This window comes from Grus americana, chromosome 28 (assembly GCF_028858705.1).
Source record: "Grus americana isolate bGruAme1 chromosome 28, bGruAme1.mat, whole genome shotgun sequence".
Taxonomy (NCBI): Eukaryota; Metazoa; Chordata; class Aves; order Gruiformes; family Gruidae; genus Grus; species Grus americana.
This window is the reverse complement of record NC_072879.1, coordinates 6,427,780-6,452,507: the sequence shown is the minus strand read 5'-3', so window position 1 is coordinate 6,452,507 and position 24,728 is coordinate 6,427,780. Positions and strand designations below refer to the sequence as shown.

General features: G+C 45.7%; 2 protein-coding genes across 2 annotated transcripts; one reads left to right on the top strand and one right to left on the bottom strand.

Moving 5' to 3' along the window:
* Positions 1–120: 120 nt before the first annotated feature.
* Positions 121–13,972, bottom strand: LOC129197343 (hydroxysteroid 11-beta-dehydrogenase 1-like protein). Its single transcript, XM_054805693.1, has 17 exons — positions 13,815–13,972; positions 13,077–13,124; positions 11,643–11,738; positions 10,252–10,386; positions 8,716–8,823; positions 7,700–7,791; positions 2,465–2,510; positions 2,354–2,393; positions 2,225–2,269; positions 1,999–2,106; positions 984–1,046; positions 853–893; positions 704–760; positions 560–615; positions 445–484; positions 312–358; positions 121–188 (listed from the first exon to the last, which is right to left on the bottom strand). Exons 3-7 carry the CDS (start codon positions 11,725–11,727, stop codon positions 2,484–2,486), a joined length of 447 nt encoding a protein of 148 aa, XP_054661668.1. The 5' UTR covers positions 11,728–11,738; positions 13,077–13,124; positions 13,815–13,972; the 3' UTR covers positions 121–188; positions 312–358; positions 445–484; positions 560–615; positions 704–760; positions 853–893; positions 984–1,046; positions 1,999–2,106; positions 2,225–2,269; positions 2,354–2,393; positions 2,465–2,483.
* A 134-nt stretch (positions 13,973–14,106) lies between these two features.
* Positions 14,107–17,599, top strand: LOC129197344 (MICOS complex subunit MIC13-like). Its single transcript, XM_054805695.1, has 4 exons — positions 14,107–14,257; positions 15,326–15,482; positions 16,244–16,295; positions 17,381–17,599. Exons 1-4 carry the CDS (start codon positions 14,229–14,231, stop codon positions 17,476–17,478), a joined length of 336 nt encoding a protein of 111 aa, XP_054661670.1. The 5' UTR covers positions 14,107–14,228; the 3' UTR covers positions 17,479–17,599.
* The last annotated feature ends 7,129 nt before the right edge of the window (positions 17,600–24,728 follow it).

The following is a 24,728-nucleotide window of genomic DNA, read 5'->3' as shown; positions in this document are numbered from 1 at the left end:
ACCATAAAACCCCTCCCCTGCAACCCTCAAACTTGCCCCCTTCCTACACCCCGCTCCCTCCCTAGCCCTAGTCCCTCAACTTAGCTTTCAGAGGGCCGGGCATCTGGAACCATCCACAGCAGAAAACCTGCGTGCCGCGCATTGGCAAACCAGGACGGCCCTGCAGTCACTTGGTTCCTCTTCATCAGCTACCATTAAAGAAACCCACAACACAAACAATAAAACAGTGCCGTCAGTCAGCATCGCACGGCTCAACACCAGCCTCTCCCACAACACCCCCCTCCTCGTAACCACCGTGGCTTTCCACGCACCTGCTCCTTCCAGAGACAGACACCGTGGCTGTCATCGCCTGTGGCGCCTAGGATGCCAAAAGACACAAAGTTACTCCTGCGTTGGCGGAAAGCCACCATTCCCAGGATCGCCCTCGCTATTTTTCCAGCTCACCTCAAATGCGTATCCAGTTCCAACAGTGGCCACACGGCTCCTGCAAAACCAGAGGAAAATGCTCAAATGAGTTGCCGTATAATGCTCTCGTATGAGACACTGACAAGCGTCTAACCTTCTGGGACCGCTCATTGACACGCCGCTTCGCCCCTCCGAGGCTCCCTGCAGCACCTGCCAAAAACAAAGCAAAAGGCACATGCTGAGACAGCGCCCAAAATCGCAGCCTGCCCACACGGATTCCTCTCCCCTGCTCCTTTACCTCAGCCGCTTGCTCACCCGGCCTCCATCATTTTGGGCTGCCCTGCTTGCACCCCACCTAGAAAACACAAACAAAGGATACCTGCATCTTCACCAGCAATGTGACACCTGAAAAATAACCACTACTTCAGCCTGCTAGTCACTGCTCACCTGGCCCGAGTCACCTCCCGTGTTGATATCCAGCTTCACGCCTTCAAAAAATCAAGAAGGCCCAGACAAGTCTTAATGGAGCCATAGAGCCACCAGCCAGATCTTCCCTCCAACACCACCGGCCGACCCACCTTCATACGGCGCTCTGCTCGCCTCCTCTGCCGCTCTTTGGTGCGCATCTTGTCTGTCTGCATCTGAAAAAACCACACCAAATTCTTAAACAAGTCACCCAGATGCTGAGTGAGAGCCAAACCATTCCAGACTGGGCATATCAACATACTAACCGTACACTCTTATTGCTAGTCCACCTGACCCTGACTCGACAGCCCCGGGCAGAGCAGCTCCACACCCAACACACACACACACACACACACACACACACCCCCACACCCCCCCCCCCCCCCAGGCTACAGAGAATGCTACAAACCATGCGACTCAAAGATGAGAGAAAACTCTCAGCGAGAAGAATGACTCCCGGACCAGAGACGATGTCGAGCAAGACTACCGACAGGGCGCAACGCCCAGGCGAGGAAGCTCTACGGCAACCCCGGAAGAGAACTGATTGTCATGGCCCGTTATAAGAAGTTACTGTCAAAACCGAGATGACGGATGTGGCAAGAAGCCGGTCTTCAAGACCTAAGAACGCAAGGATGCAGAGAAGAACCTTCAGTCCCTGAAAAGGGACGGCTTTAGAGCAGAGCTCCCGACACAGCCTAGGATGAGGCTGCAAGAAGAGCACCCAGCAGAAACTTCCAAGATGCAGGAACGATGCACGCTGTTAGCTTGCTATGCAAGAAGAGAAGCGCCCGATTGGCACTACGCCAATGAGTACAGGCATTCAAGACCCTAGGGATGGTGCCCGAGAAGCATGTCATGCCCCTTGAGCGCAAAAAGAGGGCGCTGACACCCGAGGAAGGGCTAAGGCACAGGAGACAAAATATACAACACCATGAACACAGGCTGGAGCTGCCCTGCCCAGCACAGGCTAGCATTGTGCCGACAGGTAACCTGCTCCCTTTGCCTGCCCAAAGGGGACTGCTCCCAGACAGCCCTCTCCCCTGCACTAACCATAAAACCCCTCCCCTGCAACGCTCAAACTTGCCCCCTTCCTACACCCCACTCCCTCCCTAGCCCTGGTCCCTCAACCTAGCTTTCAGAGCGCCAGGTATCTGAATCCATCCGCAACAGAAAACGTGTGGGCCACACATCAGCTAACTGGGATGTTCCTGCAGTCCCCAGGTTCCTCTTCATCAGCTGCAATAAAAAAAAAAAAAAACCAAACAAAAAACATTGCCAGCCAGCCAGCATTGCCCTGGTCAACATCTTCTCCAACAACACCCCCTCCTCAGAAGCTCCACGGCTTTCCACACACCTGCTTGTTCCAGAGACACACTGCAGCTGTCATCACTTCTGGCACCTGACACCAAGAGACACAAAATTACTCCTACATTTGTGGGAAGTCACCACTCCCAGCATCACCCTTGCTATTCTTGTAGCTCACCTCAAATGGGCATCCAGTTCCAAACATGGCCACACAGCACCTGCAAAATGAGAGGAAAATGTTTGAGTTGCCGGATAGTGCTGTACTACTAGACACTGATAACAGCCTCACCTTCTCGGATCGCTCATTGTCACACGGCTTCGCCCCTCTGCAGCACCTGCAAAAAAAAAAAAAAAAAAAAGCAAAAAGGCACATGCTGAGACAGCGCCCAAAATCGCAGCCTGCCCACACAGATTCCTATCCCCTGCTCCTTTACCTCAGCTGCTTGTTCACCTGGCCTCTGTCATTTTGGGCTGCTATGCTTGCACCCCACCTAGAAAACACAAACAAAGGACACCTGCATCTTAACCAGCAATGCGACACCTGAAAAATAACTGCTACTTCAGCCTGCTAGTCACTGCACACCTGGCCCAAGTCACCTCCCGTGTTGATATCCAGCTTCACACATTCAAAGTAAAGAACGCCCACATAAATCTTACTGTAGTCATACAGCCACCAGCCACCTCTTCCCTCTGACACCACCGGCCACCCCACCTTCTTATGGCACTCCACTGCCGCTCTTTGGTGCGCATTTAGCCTGTTCACATCTGAAAAACACCTAAACTCTTAAACAAGTCACCCAGATGCTGAGTGAGAGCCAAACCATTCCAGACTGGGCATATCAACATACTAACCACACACTCTTATTGCTAGTCCACCTGACCCTGACTCGACAGCCCCGGGCAGAGCAGCTCCACACCCAACACACACACACAGACCAAGGCTACAGAGAATGCTACAAACCACACGACTCAAAGATGAGAGAAAACTCTCAGCGAGAAGAATGACTCCCAGACCAGAGACGATGTCGAGCAAGACTACCGACAGGGCGCAACGCCCAGGCGAGGAAGCTCTACGGCAACCCCGGAAGAGAACTGATTGTCATGGCCCGTTATAAGAAGTTACTGTCAAAACCGAGATGACGGATGTGGCAAGAAGCCGGTCTTCAAGACCTAAGAACGCAAGGATGCGGGGAGGAAGCCCCAGTCCCTGAAAAGGGATGGCTGGAGAGCAGAGCTCCCGACGCAGCCTAGGATGAGGCTGCAAAAAGAGAGGATCCACTGGAAACTTCCGAGATGCAAGACTGATCCACGCTGTAAGCTTGCTGTGCAAGAAAAGCACCCGATTAGCACTACGCCAGTGAGTACAGGCATTCGAGACCCTAGGGACGGCGCCCGAGATGGATGCCGTGCCCCTTGAGCGCAAAGAGGGCACTGAGACCCGAGGAAGGGCTAACACACAGAAGACAACATACACAACAAACATACCACAGACACAGGCTGGAGCTGCCCTGCCCATTATGCTGACAAGTAACCCGCTCCCTTTGCCCACCCAAAGGGCACTGCTCCCAGACAGCCCTCTTCCCCTTAACTAACTTAAAACCCCTCCCCTGCAACCCCCAAACTTGCCCCCTCCTCATCCCACTCCCTCCCCATCCATGGTCCATCACCTTAGCTTTCAGAGCACCAGGGATCTGAAACCATCCCTGACAAATACATACCTACCACACATCGGCTAACTGGGACAGTCCTGCAGTCACCTGGTTCTGCTTCATCATCTGCATAGAACAACCCCATAAACGAGCAGTGCCAGCAGTAAGCCATCACACCAGTCAACACCAACCTCTCCCACAATACCAAGCCTCCTCAAAAGGACCGTGGTGTTCTACTTGCCCGTGCCTTCTGGAGATGGACACTGTAGCTATCATCATTTGTGGTACTTAAGATGCTAAGAGAGACAAAATTATTGTTACTCTTGGAGAAGTCACCAGTCTCATTCCCCTCCTTGCTACCGCTGCAGCTTGCCTCAAATCCTTATCCAATTCCAAAAAACAGCCAATGTGGCACCTGTAAAACCAAAGAGAAACCCTTAACCGAGCTGCCATGATATCCTTCTCTGGGATGCCAGCCCAGCTGACAACCGGCTCACCTTCTCAGACCGCTGACTGGGATATGGCTTTGTCCCTCCAAGGCTGCTTACAGCACCGGAAAACCACCAAAGCGAAAGCCACATGCTCAGGTGCTGCCCAAAACTGTGGCCTGCCTGCACCAATTCCCATCTTCCATTGTTCTACCCCAGCCGCTCCTCCTCATTGCCTCTGCCATTTACAGGTTGCTGTGTTCAGGCTTAGTTGGTAAGTGACACCAACTACCTCCTTACCTACAAAATCCCTTAGGGAATTACAGAGGCAGTCAGCCAATGGAAAAAGCATGATGATTGTGACATGGTGTCTCAAAGATCCAAAACAGGCACCTTACAACTACAGAAACCGGTGCTAAAAACACAGTACATAAATATGAACAAGAGAACATAACTGCTATGACCAATACTAGAGCAAACCGAGATGAGACCCTTCTGACATGCAGCCCTACATATTCTGACACAGAGGAAGGGATTGTTTACAGTGCATCTCTCGGGACTGCCGTACCTCCCATCAGCTGCAGAGAGACTAAAAGAGAACAGACCTCATCAACGTTCAAATCCAACTGCAAAGCTGACCTTAGAAAGGCTGATGAACCCTCCTCCCTTTCCCAAAACTTTAGAAGCCCCTTCTCTTCTCCTGAACTCTCAGGGAAGCAGCTCCACTCCTTCTGATGGCTCCTTCCCTGTATTTGCACCCCTCAACCCCCTGTGTCAGCCACTCCTCAAGAGCTGCTCTTCTGGGTTGTGCTCTGCATTCTGCAGGCAGCTCTTCTCCTCTGTTTCCCTGCAAAGTCTGGGCTCTGCTATGGGTCCCCAAGCAAGTGAAGCCCTAATGCTTATAATCTATGAGAGACCTGCCGCAAACTGTAAAGTTTCTAGGAACAACATGGTAGCCCGTGGGCAACTGGGAAAGGTGATGAGCTGCCCTGTACCCTGAAAGATGCTGTACCTGATGTCCTTGCTGCTTTCCTAAGAAATACTAAAACTCCATCAACAGATGCACACAAGATGCTCACCCTAAACCCTGCTTGATAATATCACTATCAGTCCTATTAGAAGAGATGACATCAGTAATTTACATAGTATACAGCAAAACTGGTGAAAAAAAACAAGGTTCCATCTCTAATAAAATCAGGAATTCCAGTAAAATACAACAAGCCTAGAAGAAAAATGCACATTATTCAATCATCTTGCAAGCTGCTGAATGCTTAATACAAAGTTATGAGCTTAGAAAAAAAAACCAAACCTGCATACAAGTGCATTTTCTTCTCTGTATCCTGCTTAACCTCAACTATCCCCAAAGCTCTTACCTCAGGCTCCTCTGTTTCCCTAAACATCAAAACCAACAGCTAACTCAAAAGCTGCCACTGACTGGAGGCATAGCAGAGCACCAACACTAGAGAAGCCCAGAAGCTGAATGAGCTCCCTAGCACAGACCTGTGGCTCATATACCCCGGGCCCTGCCCACTGCCCTTCCCACCATCCCCTGGGCAAGGGGTGGGGCCGACCACCACGAGGCTTAAAGGCGAGCGGAGGAGGAACGGCAATTTTCTGATATGCCTTGAGCTTGGGCTGTGTAAAGTGCTGAATGGAGAAAGTGATCCTTACTGGAAATGATGATACCTGCTCTTTTACCTCAGCTGCATCTATTATATCAGCAACTGGTAGATAATTAAGCTTAATTTTCCTAGGGTTTAGAGAAAAAAAGATAAATATCATAGTGAGCTATGTAGGAAAGCAGTTTGTTAAATTCAATAGCGATATTGAAAATTAAGTGCTTTAATTTCCTGTAAAAAAACTCAAGATGCTATGGGGTTACGCATCATTTTTACGGAGATAATGCATGCGATGTTCTAGATAACACTGAATGACAAAACAAAAACAGATCCTGTAAAAATCCCTTCTCAAAAATATTTCTGGTTGTAAAGTAAATTATTTACAGTAAATCATTGATGACTCAAATAACCTTGATGGTCTCTCCAACTGACTCCCTTAACAGAACTAGATGAGTCCCAAAAGACATAAAACACCAAAAGAACATGGTAATACAAGAAATGTATCAGAAAGTCTGTGAAGAAACCTAATGACCACCTAAATAGTTAGAACAAAAATAAAGTGTAAAGCACATAAAAAAACCCAGTATGGGAGATGTGTTGATAACAATGGATGAAGGCTGTCATCTTCTCTGAAAAACTCAAGAGGTAATCTGAACCAGAAAGGTATATCTTTGGAGGATCAGGAAACAAGTAGAAACATGCTATAAGACAGAAAAAAAAAAAAAAGACTGCCCTAGAGCACAACGATGGCTTCGGAAAAGGTTTTGACAGAACAAGAAGCATCGTTGCAGGGATTAGAGAGGTCCTGAAGGGGCTGGAGAGACTGCAAAAGTCTTGGGGCCGTGATGAGCTCAAAAGGGAATTGAACAAAGCACAGATGTCCTTGGGAACCGAATGGAAACGCATGGGGGGCAAATTGTCGGGGGGGAAAGTGCTGAATGATGAAATCCTAAACTACAAAGAGTAAGGCAAGAGTGCTCTCAAAGGTACAAAAAACCCAAAAGGTGACAGTCCTTCACACCCCTGGCCAGCATACAGCCTCAAAACTGCAAAAGTCCAGCCCCTGCTCCCAGGCCAAAGGTGCCAGCCCCAAAACGCATGCCTGCCCTCAAACCTCCCTCAGCGGCCCTCGCACAGCCCCACTCCCACTGGGGCTGCGGGCTCGCCTAGCCGAGCAAGGGCTCAACGTAGCGCCTTACGTCACTCTCGACCAAAATCAGCGTCCATCCTCCAAACTGTAAACGTTGAGCCCCTGCTCCCAGGCCAAAGGTGCCTGGCCTGAAACCTCCCTCAGTGGCCCTTGCGCAGCCCCACTAAGAAGACTGAATCAAGAAAACAGCTCTTCATCTTCATGGTCCCAAAGCCTGGTACCAAGGCGATTCTATAGGAAAACTCTGAATCTGTGAGCAGAGACTTAAAAGGCAAATGTAATTTCAAAGAACCTTATTGTGTTCCGCAATGATGCGTGCTTGCTTAGTAGATTAGTAGGAAGTGCTTGATCCTCACCTATTAGCCTTACTAAACCAGACATATATTGCACAACTGCCTATAACTACCCATTAATCCCTAACGGTCCCAGGCTAATGGGAGATAGGAAGGAGAGAAGTGAAGTTCTTCCCAGACATTCCTCTGCACACGTGTACAACAACTGAGCAAAACATCTGTCTAGTAACAAAGCCTCCAATTTGACTTGAAACACAAATTAAAGAAAAGGTTTGTTCTCAATCGTTGCCATAGACATGAATTTGCCTTTGAGCTTCCCAAAGCTGTCCCCGGAGAAGCAGACTCACCCAATTCCAGGTGAGCTCCTCCTGCTGGGAAACCTCACCTGCATGAGCCGGCGGGTGTACTCCACATCTCCAGCCCACATCTGGAAACGGGTCATGCCAATGTGGTTCGACACCAGGTAATCCAGTCCCCCTGTGGATAGGAGAAAAAGCAGTCAAACAAAGGGGCCATCCCCTAACTAGTAACCAAGGAACTCAGAAACGCCAGCGGGAGAGCTGAACCAACCAGCTGCTCTCTCAGAAGGCTAGGAAGTGCTTTACCATGAAGATAAATGAAATATGTCCATCAGGGAATGGCTGTGCCTGTTCCTCAAGGGTAGAATTGGAAGGAAAGCTGTTCTTTGACAGCAGCTCTCTGAAATGATGTTTCAGGGTAATGCAGACTTGCAACTTAGTTCTGGTGATACACTCTATTTTTCAAAGTTAAAAGTATAGAAATTTGTAACCAAAAAATTATGGTCGGTATGGGAATGTACATGTGCAAAAGCATCAGCAGAAACAGCAGAAGGTTTAAAAGAAACGTGTTAATTGATGGCTACTGGATTGGCAGGTCATCCGTATCACGGCACACTTGCACACAGTTTCTTAAGACACCCACATCGGGAAAACCAAGAGCACAATGAAGTAATTAAGACACTTAAATAATGGAATTGAGATCAGATTCAGAACCCCTTCTCCTTGCTCTGCTCACCTGGTTCTGACCAGACAAGCAGCGAACATCAGAAAAGTCAGAGATACCTCTTCTTCCACAGCCTCCTGAACTCAAGTAAACTACAGAAACCTGCACCTTTCAACTCCAGGGTTATCAGAGAGGAGCCAAGATTGGCAGAGCCATAGGAGCCAGCATAAGAACTGTGTCATCAGGCTTATCTCTTATATCAGTTGCATAAAACTTGCATGCCAGTATGAAGCATGACATAGCTTAAGAACTATAATCTCTGAAGCGTGACCAGGTCAGGTGTAAGCTAAACCTTTATTGAAAAACGGAATGTGGTATAAACTGGAGTGAGAAGCAAATTTTGTTCTTTCCTCAGGATCTCATTTTTCTTCTGCTTACCCAGCTTTTGGACAGCAAACTGAACTGCCCTTTCAGGCTCTGAAGGGGAAGACATATCTGCGGGGATATAAAATATTTTCTTTGCTCCAAGTGTCAGGCATTTCTCCACCACCCTGAAAAAGAACACACACGCAAAAATTAAACAATATGGAGTGGGGGGGGGGGAAGAATAGAAATAAGGGTACTGTAAGGCAGTGTTTTTTCCCCATACGACAGTCAGTGAGAGTAAGTCCTGGACAAAGAGAAACTTTAATTTTACATCTACCGCTACCTGACCCACAGAGAGGTCATTTTGCATCCAGACTTTGTTTAACCAGACAGTTAAACAGAGGTAACTCTTAGCAGGATGCAGATTCAATCTACCTTGGAAAAGGATCAAGATTCACCCAAAAAAGAGAGTCTTCTTCAGCAGAACTCTTCTGGAATAAGGGTTATGCTTTACATTAAGTGCTTCTTTTCATTCCAAAATACCTGGTAAGGCTCTAGCAGTATTAATCTTTCATAGTTCCTTTGCTATGTTGAGTATGTGAAGGTGCCCAGTAATGATACGCAGTTTACCTATTTGCTGAAACAATGCCTTCCAGGCATTAGGAACTATCTTTATGCTCACTGTCCCCAACTCGCCTTTTGTGCCATTTCATAGTGAAGAACTTTCCTTGCAAGTCACCTATCCCCACAGTTTAAGAGATACCTTCTCTAAATCTTGTCCCGGTTTATAAACCACAGATAAAGGAGTCCCATCTATTCAAGCTGGTCAAAAATTTTCACCTACAAAAAGGTTTGAGTCTTTAACAAAACAGCTACAAATAGAACTGTTTGGTCTCTGAAAAGCTGCACAATATTGCACAGGCATTGTAGTTCATAGAATCATACAATATCTCGAGTTGGAAGGGACCCATAAGGATCATCGAGTCCAACTCCCTGCTCCTTGCAGGACTTCCTAACACTAAACAATATGACTAAGGGCATCATCCAGATGCTCCTTGACCTCTGACAGACTTGGTGCCGTGACCGCTTCGCTGGGGAGCCTGTTCCAGTGACTGATCACCATCTCAATGAAGAATCTTTTCCTAATGTCCAATCTGAACTTCCCCTGACACAGCTTCATTCCATTTCCTCAGGTAAATGTTCAGGCACTAAAAAGTTCAGGCATTGCATATTAATCTTCCTGTACAGGCCAAGTTCCCTTCTGGGTTGCATCTCCCCAGTATGCGGTGTTACTGCCTTCTGGTAAGAAAAACCAGGGATATTGCAGCAGGCACTGGTGTATGGCAACACAAAGTAGCCCATCCAGGAGAACAGGTACGGAAAAATGGCACAGGACACTGCCAGCAAATCAGGCTCAAAACCTGTCACTGGCATGGTCCATCTTTATACGTAAGTGGAAAGAATTTCAAAACTAACTGAGCTGGTTTTGCTCAACAACAGTTCTGAAGGAAAATTTATCATGCTGACAACTAATTTGTTGTTGTTGGGTTTTTTTTTTTTTTTGTAAAAGTCCAAATCTCTTATGACTTCCCTCATGCAAGGAAGTTCTTACCTTCTGCAGCACAGCTTCCCTCCTAGCAGTCAAAACAATTTCAGCACCAAATCTGGCATAACGATATGCCATCTGCTCTCCAATCCCAGCACTGGCTCCAGACAGGAGAACGCGGGCACCAGACAAACTCTCTTATTTATGGGAAAGAGAATAAAAGATATAGAAGAAAGTGAAGGAAGCAGCAGAGGAGCTGCCCTTAACTATTGTCAGAGCTCTAAAGCAGAAAGGTGTAAGTGCTCAAAAGTCTTGATGTTTCTCCAAAACTGGAAGAGGCAGACTGGCGTGAAGAAGCCATGAAATTATCAATACCTTCCAATTCTTGCTAGACTGAAAATAATAAAAAAATCACCTAATCATTGAAGAATGAGCTATTTTTCCCCTTCTGACAGGTGCCTACAACAAAAAGGTTAGTCATCAGCCACCTCATGTCAAGTAGCTAGCCATACTGATCTGTTTTGGACTGGGTCATGGGAAAGCCTGGCTAGCTCAACAAGCTCCAGCCCATGGCAATCAGCTCCACCTAGCTCCACTAACATGCAACAGCCAGTTCCCTCCTCCATCCTGACAACCCCCAGGTTCACAATTCAGTCATAGAGCAGGAGGCTCAGCGCGACCCACTTCACTCAGACAGCAACTGGTGTGCTAGAAACCAAACAGGCAAGCCGTGCTTCACCATTCCCATCCCTCCTCCCCTGCTCAGCGTTCTTCCATGGAGTCGGATAATGGATAAAAGCATGCAGCCGGCATGGCTCGGTTGCCATGGAACAACCCCCAAGCCCAACTTCCCAAATGATGTGTTTTTTTTATTACTGCGTGTTTGTTGTGGACATTATGCATAGGCTAGCACTGCCAGGGAATAGTGATATGAATATGCAAGCCGGCTGTGTCGCATGCCCTTTGCCTGGTTCCCAGACCATTATCTTTCAAGGATGAAGTTGGTTTTCACGTTATAAAAAGCTGTACAGCATAAACCAGGCTCTGGGCCTCCTGCCTTCTGCGTACCATTTATTCTTTGCCATCGGTTTGGAGACATGTCAGCCCTCTTGTGCTGGCACTACACATCTGTAGAGATGGTTCTTGACCCCAAGGATTTTGCAATCAAAACAAAAAAAAAAAAAAAAAAGAGAGAAAGACAGTGGCAAAGTGCATGTCTGTCTTCCCCACATAGACAGCAAGATCCCTTGTAAGTGCTGTTAGACCATTGTTTAGACCATTCCTCTTTGTTTCAAGCTTCTCTTTATTTCTGGGAATGAAGCATTGCTTTGGAGCGACCAACTCTGGTAAAACTATGGACAGGAATGAGACCACCAGTCAGAGTTTGGAACTTCAACCTCTTCTCTTATGTGATTTATATTCCAGATTGGAATGACTCCCCTGGTGAGCCTACCTGGGTTAAAAGGGTCTTTCCAGAAGAAAGCTATGAGCCCAGCTACGATCCCCGTAGCACAAAGCACTTTTCCAATTGGCTTCATATCCCTCCAAGCTGTGGAGAACAAAGTGAAGTCTTGAAGCTGAGCACTCTAGGCAAAATACTGTAATCTCCTTCCTCCGATGCTGGAAGCTATCCTGCAAGAGGCATGTAAAGTCCTTTTCCGTCCTACATATAAGAGAGGCACTGTGTAGAACTGAGACTCCACCTGAGAAGTCTCTCCACTGGGAGCCCAAGTCACCTTTGTCAAGAATGAAAGACAGGGAGGACACAGACAATCAACACTCTGATACATTTCTGTTTCCCTCTTGGAGGGAGGGAACACCACAGTCCTGTGAATGGTTTGCATTTGCCCAAGAAAGTTTAGGGCTTGGCTGTGCCAAGCAGTGCAACTCCCTGTTCAGAGGAAGTAACCCTGGCAGGAAGAAAGATGTAAAGCTGCAGCCCTGAAGACAATGTAATCTGCTTTCATACGAGAGGAAGGGATCTAAAGAGGGCAGAAAACAGGTCTGGAGAAAGCTCAAGAAATAATCTCATCTATCCTCCTGCCTTGCTGAATTACTGTTTTCTCAGCCTTTCGATTGCTCCAGGACAGCTGGTCTGGCATTCACTCTGTCTTAAATGAACTGGACTGGGGGAATTATTTTTAAAACATCTGTACCGAACGGAACACTCCACAGAAACTTGTGCAGTCAGCACCAATTCCTCATTTAAACCATGACTTGAAAGTCCAATTTTACAGCAAAAGCCTCCTGCATTTTGTATTGCTGCATTCTATTTCAGATTCTCACAGATACATTTGACGTAAAAATACATCAAATCTCAAGAGCAAAATTAAATAAAATATCTCTTTTCCAAAATAATATATTATATGCAGCTGTTGACAAAAATTGAAAACAGATATGAAATAGTGCTGACAAATTACATTTAGATGTGCTTTTCCACGCTTTGGGAATTATACATGCCTGCCATATGTAAATTGGTGTACCAGGCAGGGAAAATGTTGAGGGATTTATTTCTGTACTTCTCCTTCTTTAGAACTTGTCCTGCAAATGGAAAATTCAAAACTTAAGTCAGTATCAAAACTTACTGATACTAATAGCATTCACTCACCAAGCTGAGCATCATTAGCCAGTACTATTGCTCTATATTTTCCGAGTTTTTCTGTCCTCACAAATTCTTTAGTAGCCAGAAGCAGTTAGATACAGTGAACATAGGAGGCATTTAAAAAGAAATTTTGCAGTAGTTCCAGAAGCTGTCATCTGCAAAATTCACTTTGTCAACTTCCATAGTTCTGCAAACATGTTTAAAACTAGTTGGGTTTTTTTTTGGAGGGACAGCATATCAGGATATGGCTAACACTTAGTGAAATAATTAAATTAACGGTCTTACCCAGGGTACGGAGATGATCACGGACAGAAGTCTTTGCAGGATTGGGGCCTGGAGAAGATAAAAGGCAAAAACGGGACAAGTATGAACTTCAGTAGCTGGAAGGTTCTTAGATAATACAGTAGATGTTCCTCAAGTCAAGAAGTTGGCAGGTAGATTTGAAACGCAAGGGTTTTAAGTTAAAAGCATAATGTGATTTGACAACACAACACATACTTTCCATTTCTATTCATCGTATCTATTTCTACTCCCCTATTATGAACAGGGGATCCAGATCAGCTGAATATCAGCAGTTCAGACCATCTAATATTTGCTTAAAGGTGGATAAAACAAGAAATATATTCTGTTTTGAACCTGTCTGGATTTTCTTAAGGTTAAGAAAAAAGAGAGAAACAGATGCTCACACTGAGAATTGAGATAGTTTCCGAACACAACGGGCACCCATGACAAGAGCTGGCTTTGTTTTCGCCAAATTTTATGTAACGTGTACAAGGACTCAAAGGTTTCATGGCTGAGGTCATTAAAAAAAAAAAAAAGAAACAAAGAAACAAAGAGAATACATCTGATTCTAAGAATAAGATCTTTCACTGGCAATTCCCACAGCTCTCTGAACTCAGAGTCAGCTGCTACACCACACTCCCTACTCTACAAGAGAAGGAAAGCCTCACGTCGAATCTTACAGAACGTTTTACTCATTAAAGAGTGCTCCTAGCTGACAACATCAACCACAAAAGGCCGTACCTCAGGATAAGCGGCGCTCGTTACCGCACAACGCACAAACGAGGCAGCAGAGCTGACAGGATGGAGCAGCGGGGCCGAAAGCCCTGGGCGAGCCTCAGCCGAGATGCGGAGAGCAGCAACATACGGTCCACCGCCGTGTAACGATACAGCCCGAAAGGCCGGTGCCGGCCCCACCACAGGGCGGGGAGCCAGACCCGCAGCCCCGCGCGCCTCCTCCCGCCGCCACCACCCCGCCCGCGCGCCCGACCGCAGGCGCAGCAGGTGGCGCCCCTCAGAGCCGCCGCGAGACCTCCCAAGCGCCGGCCCGGCTGCCATGGCAACTGGCGTAGGCGGCCGCGCCGAGCAGGAGGCGGGGACTCCCGTGACCGAGTCCCGAAGGTCCCCGCGGCCCAGCGCGCTGCCCCTGCTGCAGTCATGGCCGCCAGGCTCTTCCCCGCCGTCAAGTGAGTCCCTGCGCCCGCGCTCCCCTGCCCGGAGAGCTCGGCCCGAGTGTTCGCCCTCCCCTCGCATGCAGCGCCCGGCCCGCGCCCCCTTTGCCACCGCGGCTCACCGCGGGCGGGGGTGTGTGGGGGGGTGTGTGTGTGTGTGTCTTCCCCGACTCTCCCGGGCCTGCTGGCCTTGCAGCGCTGCGCCCTTGGCCTGGTCTGCCCCCGTGCCAGGCTTGGCCTCCACCCGGCAGCTTCTTTGTGTCTCTCCAAATGCCTGGCAGGAGTCTGGCGGTTTTCTCGTGGCGACCGTGAATATGTAAAATAAAACCGGGCAATGCCGCCCTAAGGCGCTTGTTGCTGAGGGAACACTTTCAGATCTGGACATACAGCCCGCTCGAAGGGAGATGGTGTGGAAGGCCGCTTTTGGGAGCGAGTAGTAAATCTTTAACAGAGAAATCCCTTTTCCCCCAAAATACTTGCTAATATATGGATGTAAATAATGACTTTTCTCATGCTTCTCTCAATGCCTGTGTCTATCATATATTCTACTACTGCAGTATGTTATCTGGCAAGTTTTTGGTTGCTTGGTTTTCTTTTCCTGGGTGTGCAATAGCTTTGTGGTTTTGTTTTTTTTTTTTTAAAGGGGAAACAACTCTCTGGCCTTTATTTGGAAAAAGTTGGTTTCCCCCCATTCTCGTCTATAATGAAAAGTAAATAAAGGTTAAATATTCTCTTCCTGTCTTCCATTTTGCAGGTTGTAACTACAGCTGTAAAGCTAGTGTTTGCACACCATGCAAACTGGGAAACTGTAAAATGTAGGAACAGGCATGGCCAGGTGTTAACTGGACTGTTGTGAGCTTACCAAGAAATTGGTGTCTGTCAAATTAATCAGATTACTTATTAACAAGACAACGAGAACCACATCATTAACGTGCTTTTCATCTGTAAGAAGACATTACAGTAGAGTATTTGTGACCCTCAGATTTCTTTATCAATACCTTCCCTTTGACGGTCACAAGCTACCGAGAGATGCATTGATAGTCATATTGTGAACTGAACTGTTCCTGTTTTTGATTCTTTCAGGTTTGTCATCAAAGGAAGCCTGGCGGGAGCTGCTGTGTATGTGGCATATGATCAGGGGCTGCTGGGCAGTGGCACACAAGGTGCTGAAGCCCTCAAAAAAGCTCAAGCAGCACTGCCTCCAGCTATCCATGAGTGGACAAGTTACATAGGCTGGGAGGTAAGGACTGTGCAGATGAACAGAGCAAAACGAACGCATCCTATGAATGAGGAGGAGAAAACATTTGGGGTGATATTCTGGTTCCACTAATGCTGGCAGGAGTTTTGCTGTTGAAACTGGATTTCACATTGAGCATATTTTGAAGGGTATTGAAATGGAAGGAGGATAAATTTTTAAATTTAGGGGAGAGACATTGCTCACAGATGTTATTTCAAAGGAGAAGGGGTAACTAGCCTATGCAGGGTCAAGGAGGGGATCGCAAGCATGGTCTGGGAGATATTTCACTATGTAGCAGTATTCCTAAGCTTGCCTTGAAGGATCCTGTGTGCTTTTAAAAAAGTAATGGAAAGATTCTCCTCCCAGTTTTGTCAAGTTGAATTTAAATTGCCTGAAGAGGCCCTTCTCTTTGAGTAATTCTTAGTTTTTAAAATTCTCGGATCAGGAGAAGCCTTTGCTGAAAGTTTGAAAAGCATTTTCATATTAAAGACTATTCTAAACTAATAGATAACTGTATGGAGACAACCATGGAGATGATTCTTCAGGAGTACCCAAATGATAAGTACTGCCTTCTGCCTCTACTTTATACAGGGGGAAAGAACAAAGTCCAGACTCTAAGCCTCATGTCTGATCCCTTTTGAGACTTATGGAGGGTAGGCACCTAAGTATCTTTGAGATCTGAGGTCGAGGCTTCTCCAAGGTGATGTGAATCCTGTTATAAGTGAAGCCCTGCAAGTGCTGATACTTTGTCTCTCTCTTTCTAGCTCCCACCCACTCCAAAATTTGACTTTTCCCCCTCTGATGCCTGGAATAAAGGTAAAATAACATCTCACCAAACTGTGAAAGGAGCAAGGGGCCAAGAGCAATGTAGCTTATGCCAGTCTTGTTTCAATACTGTCCTCCTAAATTGAATGATGGAGAAGGAGGTGATAGATGTTACACTCTGGTGCCAGGAGCGTTGGGAATAGGGCTAAGGAAGTGTATTCTCTAGGTTTTACCACTAGCCCGCTCAGTGACTTTGGACTTAATTTCTTGTTGTTCCAACTGTGAAATAAGGAGGAGGATGTGTGTCCATAAACCTGTCTGCCTTTTCTAACCAGAGGAGCTGGTGTTTCTTTTACCTACAAAGCTTGCTGCCCACCTGTGCCCCAAGACAGGCATGCCTACACTATCGTAGAATCTAAGATTGAATGTTGCAGTGAAGTGTTTGGGGAGGCCTGCGGCCCCCGCAATAAATAGACAGAGTTTATGCACCAGTGAGTTCATTAGCACCGGTGGTGATCAGGGAAACTAGAGCATAAAAATAAATGATGACTTATTCTTAAGAAAGGTGAACCTTTGGTTAAAGACTGAAGAGTTGAAAAACTCTTCAGATGCTGGTATGTCTGAACTCAGCCTCTGACTTTTGAGGAGGGATGAGTATTCCCATTATTGCTAGAATTTTAGAGATCTTGTTTGAAGGCCAAAGCATGTTATAAATACCTAGTAAGCTAATTTATAGTTTTTACAGTGCAGCGAAGTCTTCATGTAATTGTGGGGAAGCATGGTCCACAAATATTGTGACGTGTCCAACATCACCCACGGAGTCTGTGGCAAGGCCAGAAATAAAATGGAACTTAGCTCACTTCTTTGTTTCATTGTTGTAATTGTCTATCCCTTATACCGGTCCTGAAGGTGGAATTTCTCTGTTTCACAAATGCTACTGAGACAATAAAGCTGTACGTGAACCGAGGATCATTCAGACCTCGGTGTGTTTGAAGGCTTCTGAGACAGAGCTAGATTTTTCTCTCTGTGTTTAAAGATATCTAGAATCTAGATATATAGAAGTGCTAGACTAACATTAGGAAATTTGGCTTGAATGATGCTCTTCTTGGGATAATTCTTCTCTGCTTTCCTTGCAGGAGTGCAGACAGTCATGTCTGCCTTGTCTGTAGCTCCCACCAGGGCCTGTGAATACACTGTGGAAGGCTGGAAGTACGTGAAGGATCTTGTCAAATGAACACGTTCTCCAGGGCTCATGATTCTCTCCATCCTATGCTGTCTTTGGGATGATGCATAGTCCCCCTCTCTAGAGGGCAGCTCGGCCATGCAAGGGCTGCAATAAAAGACTTTGGAACTTCCATTTGTATTTGGGTTGGTTTTAGCATACGGCCTGCAATAATTGCTTTCTGTCTTACCAGTGATCAGAGGCTTCAGCAGAGATCATGGATCAGTTGTAATGAAGTGATGGCCATATGCTGAGGTAAACCCTCTGTTCTAAAGCTGCCAAGCTTGCTAACTAAACAGATTATTCTGAAGCTGAATTAATCTTGAAGGTGAATGCCATCTAATTCAAAACAAGCCAACAAGAGTTAAAAAAAAAAAAAATCCAAGATAACAGTAAAAGATGTCGTTCAAAGACAAAGCACTTGTCTTCAAGCTAGCTGAGGAAGGAGTGCCTCTGTCAGACAAAGAGCACACTATTGATGTGAAAGCTGCTTCCCAGTGGTCTGTGACCTGTCACACAACTGGGAGTAGCCAGGACTAGTTGCAATACTTGTTGATGACAGCGTGCATTAGAAGGGAGGTTGTAAGTCTGTGAAGCCATAGGAAACTTTTAACACCACCCCCCCAAGCCTATTTGGCTTATGGGTATTGCCAGTGTTCCTAGTACCTGAGCTCAAACAGCAAAATCACAGTACTGTTTAACTTTTCCAGCAACTGATCCAAATATGCCCTTGGATGCATATGGTCAATGACCAGTAGCACTGTTAAATTTACACCTGTATCTGAATTCTCATCTCCACGGCATAGATTATTTGGAAGCAAGGGTTTAGATTTTAAGTTTTACCAGCTGTTGGCTAAAACTAAGTGGATTCAGTTTGTCTCTTGACTTGAAAAAGTATTCTGTGTGCTGTGTTCTTTAAATGCCTGGAATTACCTTTAAGATACTGGCAGCTCTGTGTGTAAAGCTTTTTGGCAACTGAGCAAGAGAGAAAATGGAAATGGGATCTCTAATCACAGCAGACTCCCCATGGAAGGGAGAATGAGGCTGATTTCCTACTTCCTCTAAACCTAGTGCCCCACGAAGAATAGGCAAAGGTACCTGCAACTACGTCTTTGTGTATTATAAGTTCTTTGCAAAGGAACAATGATATTCTGCAGTTGAGCTATGAACAAATAAATGAACATGAGCTAAACTCGGAGCTGGCCACTGAATAACTCTGCAATCTGCATGGACGTTTTTGAATTTCCTTATTTTTTGAATGCCTAGAGACTTCAAGTTGTGTTTTTCTAACAGACTGTCTCCTAGTTTGTGCATGAATCAAAACAGAAATGTGATTTTTAATTTTTTTTTTTTAAACCAGAAGCCTTGGTTTGCGGATAAGAAGCAATACAAAATGGGAGATGGGAAGGGAGGTTCCCAGAAAGCAAGAATATTCTCTTGCTATCCATGTCTTCTTCCACGGGAGACGGCTAGCTCCTCCGAAGAGGAAAAGGAGCAAATATTACAGCACCCTTGTCAGTTCCCTGCCAAAAATCTAAGTAGGTCCAGAAGGTGCTGAAAGAAACGAGTAGCTCTCAAATCAACACAAGAAATAGGGTAAATTTCACTCTGGCAGGGACCATCATGAACAGGTGACTGTGTATCAGGGGCATATGAAGAAAAACCAGAGTTAGCAGTGAGAAAGTTGTTTGCTGGTAGTAGACCTGTAGAAGAGGCAGTCAACACTTTTTTGGTAGAAAAGAAGTGTGCAACATAAAATTAAATTAAGGCCTGAGCAGAAAGTGGATTCCTGGCAACTCATTCCTGCCATCAGTTTTCTAAGGGTTTTTTTTCACGCGAGCAAAATGAATTTCAATATCATCACGGGTTAGGTACTAACCTTTTGTTCTCATTACTAGTGGACACATGCAGGCAGGGATGAGAGTTGCTGTAAAAGCTAAAGAGATGTTTTATTACAGTGGTGTTTCTAGGGATGGAGAACAAGGATGTAGCATGGCAGGTTTGGAAATCAAAGTAGCTCATTAGCAGGACATCCGCAGTAATTAATTCCAAAATACTTGTGATGTATGTCTTCAGTCCTGCCTTGTGTCCCCCTCAAGCATTAACGAAGTAGCTGGGAAGCAATTTCCACAGCTCCTACAACACTGCGACATGCTCTGCATTGTGAGCTTGTTTGGTTTGGTTTCCCTAGAATAGGCCATAAACTACATCTGCTGTTAGTGCATGTTACTTTTTAACCTCTGCAGCTATGTCCAGGACATGAAAAGGCTTGGAATGGAAGAATCCGTTATCTGCAGTAGTCTCTTACATTTGCTGCTATGAAGGGTTCTTGCAAAAAGGAAGACAGTACCCGTTGCTGCCAAAGTGAGGATTGTCAGAAGCGCAATCCAGCAGCATGTCCAGATGACAAAAAAAAAGGACACGTTAAGGGCCAATTGTCTGCAGGCTGGACTCCAGAGAGAGTCTGGGAGTCACATAGCTTGGACTTACCAGGTCCTGACGGTACGCGTCTGTAACTCCCTTTCAAGTGATGCGTACTTCATCATAGACTTTTGGAGGTGCCCTTTGTACATACCCACTGATGATGGAACATGTCTGGGTGATTAGATGGCTAATAAGTTTTCTCCTGAATCAAAGGTTAAGCAAGAGGAATTATAGCAATAGAGAGGTGGTTTGCCAGACTCATATGGTTCAGCAGCAGCATTGCTACAAGAAGTTGTGAATCTCGTCACCTTCATCGTGCTTTAGCCTCTCCTTTCTACTGGCGCTTTTGAAGCTGGTCCGAGGTGGAGAGGCAAGATCCTTCACTGATGCTCCCCTTCAAAGTGGCAATGTCTTCCAACACAGTAAGATCTAACATGGAGTTGCTCAGTCTTGCTCTTCGTCCACATGCTGGCAGATGTGAAACTTTTCAGTGTGCCATCTTACCTCTGCAGGAGGAAGCTGGTGTCTGCAAGAACTGTGTGGCATTCTAGTAACATACCAGTAGAGAAATGGATGGGCTGGCACATGTGCCTGCGTTGCCTAAGATGATTATACAAGCATGGGGAGGGTAATTGAGCAAAGTGTATCTGCATGAAACATTTTGCTAGCTTGCTCCTGTTTGTGGACTGTGCATGCTTTAATTTTAATGTTGATGAAAACTTCCCCAAAGTCAGTTTTCGGTCACAGCCAAGGCACATAATAAGGAGCACCGATGGACTAGAAGGCATCAGTATTATAAAATGGAGTTACAGATTTATTCTGTGTTTTTAACCCTTTGCGATGGAATTGTGGCATGAGATTGCAGAAGTCATTATGACATGGCATAGCATCAGTATGAATCCGTTTCATTTTCACAGGAAGCATCTATATCAGATGGGTTGTTGTAAATACACAGCTTGTAACCTCTGTGTCATCAGGTCTCTGTCCCTGAGCTGCTGCTCCTGCTTCCAAAACTAGGGACGGAGATTGTCCTGGCTGCTGACAGCAGAGGCAGCATTTCTCCCACACTGATGTGCTAACACAGTCACATTGTTCTAGTCTGGGTTAGTTACAGAATGAGCCAAGACACAGCTGCAGGACAGGAAATAGGCAGGGGTAGTAGGAAGAGTAGGATGAGTGCTTACTCAGCTTAGGAAGCAGATTTAAAACACAAGAAGGAAGAAGGATTTACGGAGTTTTGTTTCCTTTTTTAAACAAGTAGATCTATGATGAAACAATGCCAGGAGATTTCAGAGGATTCGGCTAAGGTATAAATAACTTTAAAAAGCGCTTAAGTTAATCCCTGGAAGATGGATCCATCGGTGGCTCTTTAACCTAATGGTCCAGATGGAAGCTGCAGCTCAGTAAACCTTGGAGTGCCAGACACTGGGAGTTTATCACCCGATGAAGGATTGCTCTACGTGCACCTTGTTCCAACTTATTTTTCTTTATGCACCTGCTTCTAAAAGAGAAAAAAACCTGAGTGGGAAGGACTTTTTCATCTGACCCAATACATCTATTCTCCTCTTGCTACATCTTGATGACAATGTGTACATTCAATAAGGGACCAAGCCTTTCATGCAATCGCTAGATTTAAGTTGAATATTTTGGCAAGTCTAGTTTGTGATCCATAGAAATAATTGTAGGTAAGACAGTGCTAAAAAGATTCCTTTGCTGAGCAAAGTGGCAGTGTAGAAACGGACTTGTTAAAATAGTACCTGTGCTGCAACTCACAGAATCATTGCGTTTGGAAGGGACCTCTCAAGATAATCTAGTGCAACCTTCAAGCTCAAGCAAGGTCAGCTAGACTAGGTTGCCCAGGACTGTGTCCAGCCAGGTTTTGGACATCTCAAAGGATGCAGACTCCACCACCTCTCTGGATGACCTATACCAATGTTTGATCACCCTCACTGTAAAAAAGTCTTTTCTTTTGTTCAACTCACCCAGTATCTTTTCCCTTTCTGAACATGGTGACACTGGATACTGCCAGAGTGGCCTGGTGCCACTTCACCAAACAGTTCTGGAATATCTTCCTCACAAAAAGAGTTGGCATTAGCGGGGAGGTCTAAAAACTGCCCAGTGCATTTTGTAGTTCTGTTCTCTATTTTTTGTGTAAATATCCAGTCCTCCTTTCCAGTTTTTAGCTTTTCGCCTCATAGATGTTTTGTAATAATGACTTTTACAGGCTAACTTTTTTCTGTCACCAGTTATCAAGCACTCTGGCTGTCTCTAATGGACCTGTCCTGGAGAAGGATAAAAAGTTTACATCTGCCAGCATTGTGGCACTAAGCTGCCATCCCACCTCCAAACTTACTGGTATCTTTTCAAGCCCTTAATATCTCTGGCTACACATGGGGAGAAAAAGAAAAAAGAAAGAAAAAAGCGCAAGCAGCTTTTACTAATCCAAATTTAAGCAGATTTGTTTCCCCATGCTGCAGAAAGGCTAATTGGCCTTGGGAGCTGATGCAGAGCATTTCTTCAGCTTGCCCAGTTAGTATTCTCAAAGCCCAGTTAATTTCTTCTCTTGGCAGAGTTCCCCCTAAGGTTTGAAAACAGCCATGCCTGCAGCACAGGTGCTGACTGGAACTGTTTTCAACACAAATGAATTAGGTATTACACACGACAGTTACAGTGATTAGTATCTGAGAAGTTAGGGGGTTCTTTTTGAATGGATGTTGCTGGGAGGGAGCTGCAGTCTCTGTGGAATGGTTTATGAGACAAAGCAACTGAACAAGGCATTTCTCAGGGCAACCCAGTGACTTAAGCATCAGGTACAAATGTTCATTGTGGCCTGTGACTCTCACCTCAAATCCCAGCACAGGTTTGTAACTACGTGTTTCCGAATGCCACAGGATTGCTTGCTTAGCTCTTGTCTGCATTTTCAAAAATTATGCCCATTTCCCCACTCCTAACAGGAAAATCTCACTCTTGGAACATAACTTTTAATCTCTCATGCAATTCCAGTCATCTTTTACTGGAAAATGTTGGCTGAATGTATAAAGCAATACCTTTACAATGCAGTGGGAGGGGAGTACAGCTCATTGTTCAGCCATTAAGGGAACATACCTGCACAGTGCTGCTGGTGTTAAGTGGCATGGGCTGTGACTTGGCTCAGTGGCAGCATAGCAGCGGGGATCAGAGTCGTTGCCCACACCACTCCCCACTCATCCCCTAGGTCTGCTATTTAGTGCCCACAGATGGGATGATCAGTTCCTGAAACACAAAAGGAAAGAAAATAAAGCATGTGGCTGTAGAGCTGCTGGCATTGCCAGATCCTTGAACCAGCGATTGTGAGCCTAACCAACCCTTGATATTCAGAGCACTGGAATGTGCTCAAAGTTGTTTTTATCACATGCACCAGGTGAATGAAGGAGATGGGAGTGACACACACACACACACATCTGCCTGCATTTGTCAGCTTGTGTCCTGAAGCATTAACTCTGCTCAGTCTTTCTAAAAGTAAAGTAGCATTGCTGGTCCAAACAAAACCAAAAGAGCCTCAGTCCCACAATATGCTCATTTTTTGGAAGTGCTGAAGTCATTGTATCAGCCCTAGATTCCCCTTGTTGGCAGGATAGTCTCTGTGCTTGTCTGCAAGTCTTTTGTGAAAACACTTACTTACCCTCAGCTTGAATGTCTGGGAAGATAAGGGGAGAGGTAGAGTGAGGTTCAGGACTCCAGTGAATGGTTCTGTGTCTGCTCCCCCATCCCACCAGGCCAAACCTCCCACTAAGAAAATTCTGACACTGTCATCGAGAGAGTCTTCACCGCTCTAGCTTTTGCTACAAACAAACTGTAATCACTTTGAACAAAGCACAGTCTTGGTTTATGTACACACACTATGTACAGATAGGTAAAATGCTATACCTCTGGTGTGCTTGGAACTTTAGTTCTCCATGCTTTTCATGATCATCTGTACCACTTTTTTTGCCCTTTGATTGCTTTCTAAAGCTTCTTCATTGTAATATGCTTTCTCAATGGTATTTTATGAATGATCTTAAAAAAAAAACAACCCACCCATGCAAACCTGAGTTAATCAGTATGCTTATGTTTTACTATGCACTTTATATGTTACAGCAGTTGATTAAAGCAGTAATTAACCACACAGATGGAACCTGCTTACACCAGTAGCGGACATTCCGAGGTGCTGCTCAAGGGGTCACATCGTGTCTCTCCTGAGTTTGTTTGGAATTGGGGCATAGAACACAGCTGTTTAGCTTTGTCTCCACCTATGCTGTGTGGATTTTACTTTTTTTTTTTTTGATAGCCCATAGAAATCTTTGCACCAGGCAAACCCCAAACGAAACCAAAAACCCCACAACCCCCAAAGCAGAATTTGTCTGATCATTTCCGTGCACTGGATTTACTAAAGACTGGACAGATAACATAGCCACTGACTGGGTGTCAAGGTTTGAGTGATCAGCTGCTACCGTGTCAGAAACATACATGTAGTCAGTGTTGCCATCTAGCGGAATTAGAGCGAAATGCAGATCAGTTAAAAACCTGGGGTTTTTACCCCCACCTGGGAGGGGGGGAAGCCTTCGTCCTAAAGTAAATATGATTTTCAGATGCAGTAAACATCATAATGAGAGGCTCCAATTTGATGGGTTGATTGTTATCCCCCCCCCCGGTGGTCAAAAAAAGGTTCTTTTATTAGAATAATAATATTGCCTAGATGATAAAATACTATTCCTTTGGTGTCAATCGCTACGTAGGTTGTTGATGCAATGGTCTGGGTCATAGGCATGACTTTTTTTCCACTTCTCCAGACTCCTTAGACTAGGAGATGGCAGTGTTCC